Here is a 17886-nt window from a genome sequence, read left to right as displayed (position 1 = left end):
TGAGTAAGTGCAAGTTTGCAGAGAGAAGTGTGACATATTTGGGGCACGTTATTAGTGGCGAGGGAGTTAAACCTAAGCCATCTTTAGTAAGCACTATTAAGGAAATGTCACCGCCATCATGTAAGGATGACGTTAGGTCATTCTTGGGCATGGCAGAATTTTGTGCAAAGTTTATTCCAAATTTTGCAGAGAAAGTATTTAACATAAGACAACTGCTTAAAAAAAATGCAAGATTTGATTGGAACTCAGAGTGTGACGTGGAATTCAAAAACATCAAAGAATATTTGTGCGAGGTCCCTAATTTGAGTGGTTTTGATCCACTACTCCAGTGCTACTTGACCACAGATGCGAGCGATAAAGGTCTGGGTGCAGTGTTGTCACAAAAGGAAGATTGTGGTAAGGAGAACATTATCCTGTTTGCATTTAGATCTTTAACATCAGCTGAGGAAAAATATCCCATTATTGAAAGAGAGGCGCTTGCTTGTGCGTGGGGTTCGGAGCATTTTCGTTCATTTGTGTGGGGTAGGAGTGTCATCATCCAATGTGATCATAAACCACTAATGAAACTTTTGTCTTCAGAGGGTAGCGTTGTAGCATCGCCGAGAATTGCGAGGATTTCTATGAGAATGAGTGAGTACATTTACAAGATGGTGTACGTACCAGGGAAGAAGAATGTGTTGGCTGACTGTTTCTCTAGGATGCCATGTCCTTTAGAAGAATGTGTGGAGGACCCTTGGGATCAGTGTAAAATTGCATTTATTTTTGATTCCGGCTTACCTGCTTTAAGTAAGGACAGGTGGGAAGTGGAACAAAAAAAGGATGAGGAATTGCAAAGTGTGCTAACATTTTTGCGGGTAGGGTGGCCCAAAAAAGATTTATTGTCCGAAGGGAGTAAACATTTTTGGGAACTCAGAGCGGAACTATCTATAGAGAATGATTTAATTTTGAGGGGCAATAGGTTTGTTCCTCCTAAGAACTTACGTGCAAGCATCATAGAATTATGCCATGAGGGTCATTTTGGGATAGTACGTACTAAAACAATTGTTAAAGAATATTTTTGGTGGCCAGGTATTGATACCGCAGTGGAGAGATTTGTGCGTAATTGCCATGTGTGTGCATCTGCTGACAAAACTTTACACACTTTGAGACCACCTATGGATCAGAAATTAGTTCCAGTGGTACCTTGGGAATGTGTGGCCATAGACTTAATGGGGCCTATTGGAGAACAGCAGGAGTATTTGGTGGTCATCATGGACCTTTTTTCAAAATGGCCTGTGGTTAAAGTAGTTAAAAAGGCGGATACTGCATCTGTGTTGGAATGTTTGGACCAAACATTTTGTTCGGAAGGCATTCCGGCTTTACTCTTAAGTGACAATGGGGTACAATTTGTATCAAACATGGCTAAGGTTTATTTCGATAGAGTTGGAGTTTCACACAAAACCACTTCATTGTACAACCCTAGTGGTAATGGTTGTGTTGAGAGGTTTAACAGAGTGTTAAAGGGAGTCATTCAAGCAGCTATGAGAAAACACTACGATTGGCATACAGCTGTTTGGAAAGCGGTTTGGGCATATAGGGTAACAGAAAACGAAGTTACTGGCATTAGTCCATTTGTTGCCATGAGGGGTAGAAAGCCTAGGTGCAAGTTTAATCCAGCATGGTTATACAAATGTGGTATGGATTTTTGGTCTGTGAATGATGTACGTAAGAGGATGGAAAAAACGCAGGATAGAAGCAAATCATATTTTGATAAGGCTCATGGTGCGAAAAAAACCCAGGTCAAGGTTGGAGATTGGGTAAGAATTAAAAAACCTTTCAAAGTAGTCAAAGGTGAGAGCCAATATTTTGGACCGGAACAAGTAAAGGAGGTTTTACACAATGCTGTGAAGTTACAAAATGGAAAAGTGTGGAATTTGAAACGAATTGCATTATGTTCAGTAGTACATGAAGGTGAGGATGTGGAGAATCTAGAAAATAAGATGAATGACCCTTTTGGAGTGGATGATGGTGAGACTTATAACCCAGGCACACCAAATTTGAGAGACAGTAATTGTGGTACGTTTGGAAGTTTGTATAACGATTCAACCAGCGAAACGAACGGTGGCGATGATATGGAAGGAATTGGTGAAGCAAGGGATCAAATTCAGAGTAAACAAGAGTCACAATTGGTTTCACAAGAGTTGGAACACAACCAGATTTTGGACACTGATAAGAGAAGAAGAAATTTACCCCTGTGGCTAAAAGACTTTGTTTTAGATTAAGGATTTCACTATTCAATAGTTCTTCATTTGTATTTCCTTTTTGGGGTTCTTTTGTTCTATGTATTATTTTTTTTTTTTTTCTCTCTTTTATTGTATTAAGGAAGGGGGGTGTGTTGGAATGTAAGTCTTAGTCAAATCTTAGTGAACCAAGTCTTATTAAGGAAGGGGGATGTGTTGTGTTGGGATGTACTGTATCGTGGGTTGGAATGCACGAGAGGGTGGAATGTACGGGAGTCATGGGAACACCACGAGAGGGAGGTGGAACGCGGTGGTAACGGGAAGGGAGACGGTTGAGAAGGGCAGAGAAGGAATGACTTGTTCTTGCTTACGGCTTGCTAATAAAAGGAAAATACCACTTACGAAGTTGTTGTCTGTGTCCTGGATCGAAGGAGCACAACAGATTGTTACCTAACGCATAGATTCTTAGCTGGTGCACGAGTTAAGAATGTAATAACACAAAAATGTGTAACTTGATTCACGTGTTTAAATGCAACTTCGCAGCGAAAATGGACAACACGGCCTAAAATGGCCTTTATCTACAGCCTAAAAAAACTCTTACATGCTAAGCATTGAATTAAATTACAAAGTCAACCAACGGTAAGCAATGAGAGGGCAATAAGTCCCCTTCAAGTTAATAAAAAGTATCACAAGTGACATGCGCTGACTCAAGCAAGTCCTGAAAAGGATAAAGCTGGCTTTATTTTTGGCATGTACATTAACCATTAATACATCTGTGAGCTGCCATTTGGGTACTCTTCTCTCGAACAAATAAAAAACGTAGGAGCAGGGAAAGTAAAGTCGATGTTTAAAAACAAAAGCGTTCCGCCTGAACGTAGTCAGGGTGGGTGACATAACAATAGCTGTACACTTTACAAGTATTTTAACAACAAGCAGCTTTTTTATTTGACAGCCCGTTTCTGCATTTTTCACCGCTATTGTACTGATTTCTGTTGAGCCATCATTATTATCTTTTTTTGTAGACGCAACAAAATTGTGCTTACTTTAGTCTGTCTTTTCCCTTTTCTTTAGTCTGTCTTTCTTTCTTTGCGCGACCGTTGGCACTCCAACGCGCAGGCGCGGGCTAGGGGACGCCGTGGCATTTCCACGGAAACGGTGGTGTTTATAGTTTGATACAAAGCCCCGCCCCCTCGATGCCTTTGCCATCTGTCTGCTGCTGTCCGCGGTACCAGGGGTTGTTTGTGTGGCTGTCGTAGGGCTACCCTCCGAGCGCAGGACGCAGGATGCCCGGCCGCTTTAAGGTAGGAGAAGGTGCACCGGGGCACGGTATTGCTCTTACGGGGAGAAGGAATGGAAACAGGCTAACGTTAAGCTGAGGCAGCGTGATGGCCCGGAAATGCCGAAATGGAGGATACTTTCCACGTTTGAACATGACATTTTTCGGATTTTTTTTTTTTCTGCATTCAGAACCCTCAGTGTATTTAATATATATCTCACAGGTGGCTTTGCGCGATCGTGTTTATTGCCCTTTTGGTGTTTCTTATGTCGTTTCTCCGGTGAACCCATTTGTATATTCAGTAATCGTGAATATGTGTATGTTGTTGTGTTTCTAGTGTTCTCCATTAGTAAATTGCACGTTCTTTCTTTTTGGTCACCTCACAGGTTGTTGGTTCCCCTGCGTTATTTCTTCATCTAGTTTGTCCCCTCTGGATCTCTGTTTACAACCTTTTCGACCCCCTTCCTTTGTATGCATCTGCGAGTCTTGTTTTTTCGGATCAAGTGTCACTAAATTGTGCAGTTTCCCATGTATGTCTCTCATATGCCACTCATTTGTATCCTGAAGTGTTTAACGTTGGTGCCCCATGTCCCTCGGGTGTACTCGTGATTGAGTTTAGCTTGTGTGCCGCAGTGCAAATCATATGAACCCTCAGTGTACCTCATGTGTGGCCTTCTGTGTTCTTAATTTACTGCTGTGCCCACCAACTGCAGCCATTGTATCTAGACCCTCTAGGCGTGTCCAACATTTGTGTAATCGTGAGTGAGTTTGATGTGTGCCCCCCAGTTGCTTTTACGTTTGCCCTCTCTGCCCCTTATTTGTACCCCTAAGTTCCCATATTGGTCCGTGGAATGGCCATTACTTAAAGACCTCAGTGCCCTTAACATCGGTCCTAAGAGTGGAGAAGTGTGGCTCAATGGTTAGAGCGGCAGACCCTGAAGCAGAGATCTGGCTCAAGACCAGGGTTCAAGTCCCGCTTCGGCAGGTCTTGGGCTCAATTCCCCTTGACCAGATAATTCTCGCCTCGGTGCCTAATCTAATTCATGGGTCCCACTCTGCAACTCTGGGCAATAGCTTGCTTAATCTCCACAACGGCCCCAACAGCGCTTGGATGCCTGGCTTCACCCTGTGGGTGCTCAGGAGTGGGCGCCTCACAAGGAAAAGCCAGGAGGGGTTCCATAGCGGTATGAGTACAGCGCCTTGAGACCCTAACGGGTGAGTAGTGCGCTATACAAGTGCTAATTTACATTTAAGTGTGTCTCATTTTTGCTGCTTGATGCGTTTGGTGTGCACTACTTACTGGAGCCAAAGAAGTTTAAGAAAAAAAAGAACAAGGAAACAATCCTATTCCATTTATGCACCCACGATGAGTAACAAAAATTCCCTTAATCATCAAGACTGGTTCAACTTTACTCCGATTTTGGAAGTGGTTAAAAACACACCTCTTTGAAGGAAACCAACTTCGCTCTGTACTAACAGTTTACAAACCAGCTACCTCTCGAGTCACTTGTTCAACCTGTCCTTGCCTTTGACCTTATACCCTTCCTTTTGGCTATATTCACTGTACACCATTACCTCATACCTTCTTGGTGACACTCATTTGTACTCGACGTGGCCAACGTTTGTCCCAGTCAGTGTCACTGAATCGTTGTTCCTAGTAACACACGTTTGAACCTTTGTACCTTATTTGTGAAATCCACTATCCATCATCTGTACCCTTCAGTGTCACTTATTTGGGTCCTTAGACGTCCAATAATGCCCTTCATTAGGTCCATGCCAGCCCTGTTTTGTACTTCTCATTTCTACCAATAGTTTTCATTCGACCAGTGACTTTATTTTGTGCCACCAGAGCCCCTTGTTGCTGGCTGGGTAAGTTAAATGCCAACAACTGAGATATATTGTACGAAGTTGGATCTGTATATACCATCTCAAAGTGAGAGATAGTGTGCACAGAGTCCAAGGGTTACCCTTAGAGGTTGATAGTGGCAAAATTAGATAATTCTAATGCTCTATTTTGTGGTAGTGTGGTCGAGCAGTAGGCTTATCAGAGGGTAGTGTTAAGCATTTGTTGTACATACACAGGCAATAAATGAGGAACACACACTCAAAGACTTAACTCCAGGCCAATAGTTTTTATATAGAAAAATATATTTTCTTAATTTATTCTAGAACCACAAGATTCAAGATTTGAAGTAAATACATAAAATGCAAGGTACTCCACACAGGTAAGTAAGAAACTTTGAATTAGAGCAATAACATTCACAGTATAGGTTAAAATGGTAATAAGCTATTTTAAAAGTGGACATAGTGCAAAAATCAACAGTTCCTGAGGGAGGTAAGAAAGGTAAGTGTCTGAGGTAAGTAAAGCACTTACAAGTTCAGTTTCCTGGGCATAGGCAGCACACCGTTGGGGTTTCAAGGCAACCCCAAAGTCACTGCACCAGCAACACAGGGCCGGTGAGGTGCAGAGGTCAAAGGAGGGCCCGAAACACATAGGTGCCTATGGAGATTGGTTGTCTGTAGAAATCAATGGAGGGGCCCAGGGGGTCACTCTAGGTGGTGCAGGCAGGGCACAGGGGGGCCTCTCAGGCCAGCCACCAACTGGGCTAGGCAGAGGGCCGCCTGATCGTCACTCCTGCACTGGAGGTCGGTTTCTTTCGGGCCTGGGAGCTGCAGGTGCAGTGCTTGGTCCAAGCATCGGGTTCTTTGTTCCAGGCAGTCGCGTCAGAGGGAGCCTCTGGATCCTCTCTGCAGGAGTCGCTGTGGGGGTGCAGAGTGGTTGTCGCAGGTTACTCACGAGATCGTAGTCACCTTGGAATCCTCCCTGCAGTGTTGGTTCTCTGGAGCTCGAGCCGGAGGCGTCTGGTGCAGAGGGTGAATTCTCACGCTTCCAGCAGGAAGGGTGAGTTCTTTAAAACTTGCTTCAAAGTTGCAAAAATGTTGCTGTTGATGAATAGTGCCACTGTTCTCTGGAGTTTCTTGGTCCTTCGGTTCAGGGCAGTCCTCTTAAGCTTCAGAGGTCGCTGGTCCCTGTCTGATGCGTCGCTGTGCAGGTTGTTTGAGTCTGGAGAGAGGCCGGTAGGGCTGGGGCCAAGTCATTTGTCATCTCCGTCATCTCTGCAGGGCTTTCAGGTCAGCAGTCCTTCTTTGTGTAGGTTACAGGAATCTAATTTCCTGGGTTCTGGGTCGCCCCTAAATACTAAATTCCAATGGCTACTGTCCTGGAGGGTGGCTACACCCTCTTTGTGTCTCCTCCCTGAGGGGAGGGGGCACATCCCTAATCCTATTGGGAGAATCCTCCAATCTCAAGATGGAGGACTTCTAAAGGCATGGGTCACCTCAGGTCAGGACACCTTAGGGGCTGACCTGACTGGTGGATGACTCCTCCTTGTTTTTCTCATTATCCTCTCCTACTTTGCCGCCAAAAGTGGAGGGAGTGGCAGGAGGTACGGGCATCTCCACTAGCTGGGATGCCCTGGGGTGCTGTAACAAAAGGCATGAGCCTTTGAGGCTCACCGCCAGGTGTTAGAGTTCCTGCAGGGGGAGGTGAGAAGCACCTCCACCCAGTACAGGCTTTGTTCCTGGCCACAGAGTGACAAAGGCATTCTCCCCATGTGGCCAGAAATTTGTCTGGTTGTGGCAGGCTGGTAGAAACTGGTCAGCCTAGCACTAGGAGTCATACTGATATTCAGGGAGCATCTCTAAGATTCCCTCTGGGTGCATTTTACAGTAAATTCCACACTGGCATCAGTGTGCGTTTCTTGTGCTGAAAAGTTGTATACCAAACTTCACAGATTTCAGTGTAGCCATTATGGAACTGTGGAGTTTGTGTTTGACAAACTCCCAGACCATATACTCTTATGGCAACCCTGCACTTACAATGTCTAAGGTTTTGCTTAGATACTGTAGGGGCATAGTGCTTATGTACATATGCCCTCACCTGGTGTATAGTGCACCCTGCCTTAGGGCTGTAAGGCCTGCTAGAGGGGTGACCTACCTATGCCTCAGGCAGTGTGAGGTGGGCATGGCACCCTGAGTGGAGTGCCATGTCGACCTAGTAATTTTCTCCACTCCATCACACACAAGCTGTGATGCTGTGTGCATGTGCTGAGTGAGGGGTCCCCAGGGTGGCATAAGATATGCTGCAGCCCTTAGAGACCTTCCCTGGCATCAGGGCCCTTGGTACCAGGGGTACCATTTACAAGGGACTTATCTGGGTGCCATGGCTATGCCAATTGTGGGAACAAAGGTACAGTTTAGAGAGAGAACACTGGTGCTGGGGCCTGGTTAGCAGGGTCCCAGCACACTTTCAGTCATAACTGGCATTAACAAAAGGCAAAAAGTCAGGGGGTAACCATGCCAAGAAGGAATTTCCCTACATATGTGTTTATTTGCATGTCTGGTGTTTGAATTCTAGCATGTTCAATTTAACCTTCCATCCTTCTAAGGTCAGTAAATTGAGTATGCTAGATTGGATAATATAAACATGTTATATTCATTATTTAAACAGGTTCCGTAAACTCTTTAATTCTCAACTTTGTCTTACACATATTCAGTCTGTCAGCAATATGGCTGAGGCTATGTCCACCTGGACTTTTAGGAAACGCCTAAGAGATATATGGTTGACTTACAGGAAGTGTATATTTCAACTCGTGACACAGTTTCTTCTCTAAACAAAACAACTTACTGTAGGAAAGTACCATCTTGCCTGACATGTTACCCCCATATTTTACTGTATATATGTTGTTTTAGTTGTATGTGTCACTGGGACCCTGCCAGCCAGGGCCCCAGTGCTCATAGTGTGCCCTGTATGTGTTCCCTGTGTGATGACTAACTGTATCACTGAGGCTCTGCTAACCAGAACCTCAGTGGTTATGCTCTCTCTTTGCTTTCTAAATTGTCACTAACAGGCTAGTGACCAATTTCACCAATTCACATTGGAATACTGGAACACCCTTATAATTCCCTAGTATATGGTACTGAGGTACCCAGGGTATTGGGGTTCCAGGAGATCCCTATGGGCTGCAGCATTTCTTTTGCCACCCATAGGGAGCTCTGACAATTCTTACACAGGCCTGCCACTGCAGCCTGAGTGAAATAACGTCCACGTTATTTCACAGCCATTTACCACTGCACTTAAGTAACTTATAAGTCATCTATATGTCTAACCTTTACCTGGTAAAGGTTGGGTGCTAAGTTACTTAGTGTGTGGGCACCCTGGCACTAGCCAAGGTGCCCCCACATCATTCAGGGCAAATTCCCCGGACTTTGTGAGTGCGGGGACACCATTGCACGCGTGCACTGTACATAGGTCACTACCTATGTACAGCGTCACAATGGTAACTCCGAACATGGCCGTGTAACATGTCTAAGATCATGGAATTGTCACCCCAATGCCATTCTGGCATTGGGGAGACAATTCCATGATCCCCCGAGTCTCTAGCACAGACCCAGGTACTGCCAAACTACCTTTCCCGGGGTTTCACTGCAGCTGCTGCCAACCCCTCAGACAGGTTTCTGTCCTCCTGGGGTCCAGCCAGGCTTGGCCCAGGAAGGCAGAACAAAGGACTTCCTCAGAGAGAGGGTGTTACACCCTCTCCCTTTGGAAAAAGGTGTCAGGGCTGGGGAGGAGTAGCCTCCCCCAGCCTCTGGAAATGCTTTGATGGGCACAGATGGTGCACATCTCTGCATAAGCCAGTCTACACCGGTTCAGGGATCCCCCAGCCCTGCTCTGGCGCGAAACTGGACAAAGGAAAGGGGAGTGACCACTCCCCTGACCTGCACCTCCCCTGGGAGGTGCCCAGAGCTCCTCCAGTGTGCTCCAGACCTCTGCCATCTTGGAAACAGAGGTGCTGCTGGCACACTGGACTGCTCTGAATGGCCAGTGCCAGCAGGTGATGTCAGAGACTCCTTCTGATAGGCTCTTACCTGTGTTGCTAGCCTATCCTCCTTTCTAGGTAGCCAAACCTCCTTTTCTGGCTATTTAGGGTCTCTGCTTTGGGGAATTCTTTAGATAACGAATGCAAGAGCTCATCAGAGTTCCTCTGCATCTCTCTCTTCACCTTCTGCCACGGAATCGACCGCTGACTGTTCAGGAAGCCTGCAAAACCGCAACAAAGTAGCAAAGACGACTACTGCAACCTTGTATCGCTGATCCTGCCGCCTTCTCAACTGTTTTCCTGGTGGTGCATGCTGTGGGGGTAGTCTGCCTCCTCTGTGCACTAGAAGCTCAGAAGAAATCTCCCGTGGGTCGACGGAATCTTCCCCCTGCAACCGCAGGCACCAAAAGACTGCATCACCGGTCCTCTGGGTCCCCTGTCAGCACGACGAGCGTGGTCCCCGGAACTCAGCAACTCTGTCCAAGTGACTCCCACAGTCCAGTGACTCTTCAGTCCAAGTTTGGTGGAGGTAAGTCCTGCCTCCCCACTCTAGACTGCATTGCTGGGTACCGCGTGATTTGCAGCTGCTCCCGCTCCTGTGCACTCTTCTAGGATTTCCTTTGTGCACAGCCAAGCCTGGGTCCCCGACACTCTAACCTGCAGTGCACAACTTCCTGAGTTGGCTTCCGACATCGTGGGATCTTCTTTTGTGACTTCGGGTGAGCTCCGGTTCACTCTTCTTCGTAGTGCCTGTTCCGGCACTTCTGCGGGTGCTGCCTGCTTCTGTGAGGGCTCCCTATCTTGATGGGCGCCCCCTCTGTCTCCTCACACAATTGGTGACATCCTGGTCCCTCCTGGGCCTCAGCAGCATCCAAAAACCCTAACCGCGACCCTTTCAGCTATCAAGGCTTGTTTGCGATCTTTCTGCGTGGGAACACCTCTGCATGCTTCTTCACGACGTGGGACATCGATCCTCCAAAGTTCCTAGTCCTCTTCGTTCTTGCAGAATCCACAGCTTCTACCATCCGGTGGCAGCTTTTTTGCACCCTCAGCTGGCATTTCCTGGGCATCTGCCCAATCTCGACTTTGTCGCGACTATTGGACTTGGTCCCCTTGTTGCACGGGTTCTTTCGTCCGGAAATCCATCATTGTTGCATTGCTGGTGTTGGTCTTCCTTGCTTTTCTTCTCTTACTCTATTGCTAAGTGCTGAAAAGTACCTCTAAACTTTCAAAAAGTTTCTTAAAAGTTGAAAAAGTTTTTTTCTCTGTTCCTTAAAAAGTTCTGAAACTTTTTCTTTCTTTTTCTGTCCCTTAAACCTTTTCTATCATGTCTGGTACAGGTCAAACTCTTGATCTGGCCAGCACTGCTTATGACCACCTTAGCTGGAAAGGTGCAAGGAGTCTCTGCATTGATAGAGGTTTAGGGGTAGGGAAGAATCCCTCTAGGGAATTGTTGGTTAATGTGCTCATTGAAAATGATAAGGCCTTAGGTGGCACATCAGGTGAGAAATTAGCAGATAGTTCACACTCTGATTCTGGGGTAGCCCCAGTAAGAATGTTAGATAGTATTCTTCCCAACCTGCCCCTTAGCAGGCCACCTAGCATCACTGGTACTAATGTGAGCTCTCATCACAGTAGGGGTTTCACTCCTGCAGGCCAGGTTGTTAGAGTGCCAACTATTAGGGACAGGTCTCCCTCTGTTCATTCACACCATTCTTCTGTGTCTAAGAATGCCAAACCCACCCACCCTGATGACAGAATGTTAAAAAGGGAGCTCAGTAGATTGAGAGTGGAAGAGTCCAGGCTGAAGCTTAAACAGCAACAGCTGGCTCTAGACAGGGAAACTTCAGACTTAGAAAAATAAAGGCAGAGGTTGGGGTTAGGACCCCATGGTGGCAGCAGCAGTATTACAGATAGTAATCCTGTAAAATAGCATGATTCTAGGAATCTGCACAAGATAGTTCCCCCTTATAAGGAGGGGGATGACATTAACAAGTGGTTTGCTGCACTTGCAAGGGCCTGTGTTGTACAGGGGGTCCCTCAAAGGCAGTGGGCTGCTATCCTATGGCTATCTTTCAGTGGAAACGTTAGGGATAGACTCCTTACTGTGAAGGAAAGTGATGCCAATAATTTTACAGTTTTAAAGAATGCACTCCTGGATGGTTATGGCTTAACCACTGAACAGTACAGGATTAAGTTCAGAGATACCAAAAAGGAGTCTTCACAAGACTGGGTAGACTTTGTTGACCATTCAGTGAAGGCCTTGGAGGGGTGGTTACATGGCAGTAAAGTTTCTGACTATGAAAGCCTGTATAACTTAATCCTGAGAGAGCATATTCTTAATAACTGTGTGTCTGATTTGTTACACCAATATCTAGTGGACTCAGATCTGACCTCTCCCCAAGAATTGGGAAAGAAGGCAGACAAATGGGCCAGAACAAGAGTGAACAGAAAAGGTCATACAGGGGGTGACAAGGATGGCAAGAAGAAGGAAGGTAAGTCTTCAGACAAGGGTGGGGACAAATCTAAAAATGAGTCTTCATCAGGCCCACAAAAACACTGGTAGGGGTGGTGGGTCCAAATCCTCTTCTAATCAAGTAAAGAAACCATGGTGCTATTTATGTAAAATAAAAGGCCATTGGACAACTGATGCCAGTTGTCCAAAGAAAAGCACAAAGCCTCCCACTGCCACAACCCCTGCTGCTACACCTAGTGCCCCTAGTAATAGCAGTGGTGGTGGGAGCAAACCTACTAATAGCCAATCCAAGGGAGTAGCTGGGCTCACTTTTGGTAATTTAGTTGGGGTTGGTCTTGTTAGGGAGACCACAGAGGCTGTAGTTAGTCTCTGAAGGTGCCATAGATGTGGCCACCTTGGTTGCTTGTCCCCTCAATATGGATAAGTACAAGCAACTTCCCCTAATAAATGGTGTTGAGGTTCAGGCCTACAGGGACACAGGTGGCAGTGTTACCATGGTAATAGAGAAACTGGTCCACCCTGAACAACACCTACTTGATCACCAGTACCAAGTGACTGATGCTCATAACAACACTCTTAGCCACCCCATGGCTGTTGTGAATCTCAACTGGGGGGGGGTTACTGGTCCAAAGAAAGTTGTGGTTGCCTCTGATTTACCTGTAGACTGTCTACTAGGGAACGATTTAGAGACATCAGCTTGGGCAGAAGTAGAGTTGGAGGCTCATGCAGCAATGCTGGGCATTCCTGCGCATATTTTTGCTTTGACAAGGGCTCAGGCCAAAAAGCAAAAAAGACAGGGTGACTTGGATCCTGGAACAATGGACCAAGTGCTCCCTAAAGCTAGGGTTAGTAAAGGTAAATCACTACCTACTATCCCTCCCTCTACAGATGATTCTACTTCTGAGGAAGAAGAATTTCCCCCCTGTGCAGAACCTTCACCAGAGGAGCTGGAAGCAGACACTGCTGAGCTTTTGGGTGGAGGGGGGTCTGCCAGGGAGGAGCTGAGTGTGGCACAGCAGACCTGTCCCACACTAGAGGGTCTAAGACAGCAAGCTGTCAAACAGCAAAATTGGGATGTCAGTGACTCTCACAGAGTTTACTGGGAGGACAACCTCTTGTATACAGAGGCAAGGGACCCAAAACCTGGAGCTGCCAGGAGATTGGTTATTCCCTTGCAATACAGAGAGTTCCTCCTAACTCTAGCCCACGACATTCCCTTGGCTGGACATTTGGGGCAGATGAAAACATGGGACCGGCTTGTCCCCTTGTTTCATTGGCCTAGAATGTCAGAGGACACAAAGGAATTTTGTAAGTCCTGTGTCACCTGTCAAGCCAGTGGCAAAACAGGTGGCACCCCAAAGGCTCCCCTTATTCCACTGCCTGTGGTTGGGGTTCCCTTTGAAAGGGTAGGGGTTGACATAGTTGGCCCCCTTGACCCTCCTACTGCTTCAGGCAATAGATTTATCTTGGTGGTAGTGGACCATGCCACAAGATATCCTGAAGCAATTCCTCTAAGGACCACTACAGTTCCTGCAGTGGCAAAGGCCCTCCTGAGAATCTTTTCCAGGGTAGGTTTCCCAAAAGAGGTGGTATCAGACAGGGGTAGCAACTTTATGTCTGCTTACTTAAAGGCCATGTGGAAGGAATGTGGTGTAACATACAAATTCACCACGCCTTATCATCCACAAACAAATGGACTGGTTGAGAGGTTTAACAAAACTCTCAAAGGAATGATAATGGGACTCCCTGAAAAACTCAGGAGGAGATGGGATGTCCTGTTACCTTGCCTCCTTTTTGCTTACAGGGAGGTACCCCAAAAAGGAGTGGGCTTCAGCCCATTTGAACTCCTATTTGGCCACCCTGTAAGAGGTCCTCTAACACTTGTAAAGGAGGGTTGGGAACAACCTTTAAAAGCTCCTAAGCAAGACATAGTGGACTATGTACTTGGCCTAACATCCAGAATGGCTGAGTATATGAAAAAGGCCAGCAAAAACCTTCAGGCCAGCCAAGAGCTCCAAAAGCAATGGCATGACCAGAAGGGTGTTCTGATTCAGTACCAACCAGGGCAGAAAGTGTGGGTCTTGGAGCCTGTGGCCCCAAGAACATTCCAAGACAAATGGAGTGGACCCCACATTATTGTTGAAAAGAAGGGAGAAGTCACCTACTTGGTTGACTTAGGCACTGCCAGGAGTCCCCTTAGGGTGCTCCATGTCAATCGCCTGAAACCCTACTATGACAGGGCTGATCTCACCCTGCTCATGGCAACAGATGAAGGACAGGAAGAAGAGAGTGACCCTCTCCCTGATCTCTTCTCTTCCACAGAACAAGATGCTCTAGTGGAAGGTGTAGTTTTAGCAGACTGTCTTACTGCTGAGCAGAAAGACCACTGCATAAATCTCCTGGGTCAGTTTTCTGAACTCTTTTCTACTGTGCCAGGCACCACTTCTTGGTGTGAGCACACTATAGATACTGGAGACAGCTTGCCTGTCAAAAGTAAGATCTATAGGCAGCCTGACCATGTCAGGGACTGCATAAAACAAGATGTTCAGAAAATGCTTGAACTGGGAGTGGTTGAGCACTCTGAAAGTCCATGGGCCTCTCCTGTGGAACTTGTACCAAAACCTCATTCCAAAGATTGGAAAAAGGAAATGAGAATTTGTGTAGATTACAGAGGTCTCAACCAGGTAACTAAAACTGATGCTCACCCTATACCCAAGGCAGATGGGCTCATAGATACACTGGCATCTGCCAAGTATCTAAGCACCTTTGATTTGACTGCAGGGTATTGGCAGATCAAATTATCAGAGGATGCTAAAGAAAAAACTGCATTTTCAACTATCGAAGGGCACTACCAATTCACAGTAATGCCCTTTGGTTTGAATAATGCACCTGCCACTTTTCAGAGGTTGGTGAATACAGTCCTGCAAGGGTTGGAGGCTTTTAGTGCAGCATATCTAGATTATATAGCTGTCTTTAGCTCCACCTGGGATGATCACCTGGTCCACCTGTGGAAAGTTTTGGAGGCCCTGCAAAAGGCAGGCCTCACTATCAAGGCTTCAAAGTGCCAGATAGGGCAGGAGAAAGTGGTTTATCTGGGACACCTTGTAGGTGGAGGACAGATTGCACCACTTCAGGGGAAAATCCAAACTATTATAGATTGGGTTCCCCCTACAACTCAGACCCAGGTGAGAGCCTTTTTAGGCCTCACTGGGTATTACAGGAGGTTCATAAACAACTATGGCTCCATAGCAGCCCCTCTTAATGACCTCACTTCAAAGAAAATGCCTAAAAAGGTATTGTGTTCAGCTAACTGTCAGAAAGCTTTCTGAGGGCCAGGATCAACCTGTTGCTTTTATCAGCAGGAGGTTGACCCCTAGAGAAAAGCGTTGGTCTGCCATAGAGAGGGAGGCCTTTGCTGTGGTCTGGGCACTGAAGAAGTTGAGGCCATACCTGTTTGGCACTCACTTCATTGTTCAGACAGACCACAAACCTCTACTTTGGCTAAAACAAATGAAAGGTGAAAACCCTAAATTGTTAAGGTGGTCCATATCTCTACAGGGAATGGACTATACAGTGGAACATAGACCTGGGAGTACCCACTCCAATGCAGATGGACTCTCCAGATATTTCCACTTAGACAATGAAGACTCATCAGGTCATGGCTAGTCTTATTGTCCTTCGTTTGGGGGGGGGGGCGGGGTTGTGTAGGAAAGTACCATCTTGCCTGGTATGTTACCCCCATATTTCACTGTATATATGTTGTTTTAGTTGTATGTGTCACGGGGACCCTGCCAGCCAGGGCCCCAGTGCTCATAAGTGTGCCCTGTATGTGTTCCCTGTGTGATGACTAACTGTCTCACTGAGGCTCTGCTAACCAGAACGTCAGTGGTTATGCTCTCTTTGCTTTCCAAATTGTCACTAACAGGCTAGTGACCAATTTCACCAATTCACATTGGCATACTGGAACACCCTTATAATTCCCTAGTATTTGGTACTGAGGTACCCAGGGTATTGGGGTTCCAGGAGATCCTGACAATTCTTACACAGGCCTGCCACTGCAGCCTGAGTGATATAACGTCCACGTTATTTCACAGCCATTTACCACTGCACTTAAGTAACTTATAAGTCACCTATATGTCTAACCTTTACCTGGTAAAGGTTGGGTGCTAAGTTACTTAGTGTGTGGGCACCCTGGTACTAGCCAAGGTGCCCCCACATCATTCAGGGCACTGTACATAGGTCACTACCTATGTACAGCGTCACAATGGTAACTCCGTACATGGCCATGCAACATGTCTAAGATCATGGAATTGTCACCCCAATGCCATTCTGGCATTGGGGAGACAATTCCATGATCCCCCGAGTCTCTAGCACAGACCCGGGTACTGCCAAACTACCTTTCCCGGGGTTTCACTGCAGCTGCTGCTGCTGCCAACCCCTCAGACAGGTTTCTGCCCTCCTGGGGTCCAGCCAGGCTTGGCCCAGGAAGGCAGAATAAAGGACTTCCTCAGAGAGAGGGTGTTACACCCTCTCCCTTTGGAAAAAGGTGTCAGGGCTGGGGAGGAGTAGCCTCCCCCAGCCTCTGGAAATGCCTTGATGGGCACAGATGGTGCCCATCTCTGCATAAGCCAGTCTACACCGGTTCAGGGATCCCCCAGCCCTGCTCTGGCGCAAAACTGGACAAAGGAAAGGGGAGTGACGACTCCCCTGACCTGCACCTCCCCTGGGAGGTGCCCAGAGCTCCTCCAGTGTGCTCCAGACCTCTGCCATCTTGGAAACAAAGGTGCTGCTGGCACACTGGACTGCTCTTAGTGGCCAGTGCCAGCAGATGACGTCAGAGACTCCTTCTGATAGGCTCTTACCTGTGTTGCTAGCCTATCCTCCTTCCGAGGTAGCCAAACCTCCTTTTCTGGCTATTTAGGGTCTCTGCTTTGGGGAATTCTTTAGATAACGAATGCAAAAGCTCATCAGAGTTCCTCTGCATCTCTCTCTTCACCTTCTGCCACGGAATCGACCGCTGACTTCTCAGGAAGTCTGCAAAACCGCAACAAAGTAGCAAAGACGACTACTGCAACCTTGTATTGCTGATCCTGCCGCCTTCTCAACTGTTTTCCTGGTGGTCCATGCTGTGGGGGTAGTCTGCCTCCTCTCTGCACTAGAAGCTCCGAAGAAATCTCCTGTGGGTCGACGGAATCTTCCCCCTGCAACCGCAAGCACCAAAAGACTGCATCACTGGTCCTCTGGGTCCCCTCTCAGCACGACGAGCGTGGTCCCTGGAACTCAGCATCTCTGTCCAAGTGACTCCCACATTCCAGTGACTCTTCAGTCCAAGTTTGGTTGAGGTAAGTCCTTGCCTACCCATGCTAGACTGCATTGCTGGGTACCGTGTGATTTGCAGCTGCTCCGGCTCCTGTGCTCTCTTCCAGGATTTCCTTTGTGCACAGCCAAGCCTGGGTTCCTGACACTCTAACCTGCAGTGCACAACCTCCTGAGTTGTCCTCTGGCGTTGTGGGATCTTCTTTTGTGACTTCGGGTGAGCTCCGGTTCACTCTTCTTCGTAGTGCCTGTTCCGGCACTTCTGCGGGTGCTGCCTGCTTCTGTGAGGGCTCGCTATCTTGCTGGGCGCCCCCTCTGTCTCCTCACGCAATTGGCGACATCCTGGTCCCTCCTGGGCCACAGCAGCATCCACAAACCCTAACCGCGACCCTTGCAGCTAGCAAGGCTTGTTTGCAGTCTTTCTGTGTGGGAACTCCTCTGCAAGCTTCTTCACGACGTGGCACATCCATCCTCCAAAGGGGAAGTTCCTAGTCCTCTTCGTTCTTGCAGAATCCACAGCTTCTACCATCCGGTGGCAGCTTCTTTGCACCCTCAGCTGGCATTTCCTGGGCATCTGCCCAATCTCGACTTTGTTGCGACTCTTGGACTTGGTCCTCTTGTTCCACAGGTACTCTCGTCCGGAAATCCATTGTTGTTGCATTGCTGGTGTTGGTCTTCCTTGCAGAATTCCCCTATCACGACTTCAGTGCTCTTTGGGGA

The 17886-nt window shown here is 47.2% G+C and overlaps 1 protein-coding gene across 4 annotated transcripts in view; it reads left to right on the top strand.

Annotated features, from left to right (window-relative positions):
• Positions 1-3403: 3403 nt before the first annotated feature.
• Positions 3404-17886, top strand: part of MDM1 (Mdm1 nuclear protein) — a 326554-nt gene continuing 312071 nt past the window's right edge. For all 4 annotated transcript variants that reach the window (XM_069229178.1, XM_069229176.1, XM_069229175.1 and 1 more), the window contains exon 1: positions 3404-3520. In XM_069229178.1, coding sequence (XP_069085279.1) covers positions 3503-3520 — 18 coding nt within the window. In that variant the 5' untranslated portion in view covers positions 3404-3502. The remainder of the gene's footprint in view (positions 3521-17886) is intronic.

Source organism: Pleurodeles waltl, chromosome 4_1 (genome assembly GCF_031143425.1).
Source record: "Pleurodeles waltl isolate 20211129_DDA chromosome 4_1, aPleWal1.hap1.20221129, whole genome shotgun sequence".
Lineage (NCBI taxonomy): Eukaryota > Metazoa > Chordata > Amphibia > Caudata > Salamandridae > Pleurodeles > Pleurodeles waltl.
This window is presented reverse-complemented; position numbering and strand designations above follow the sequence as displayed.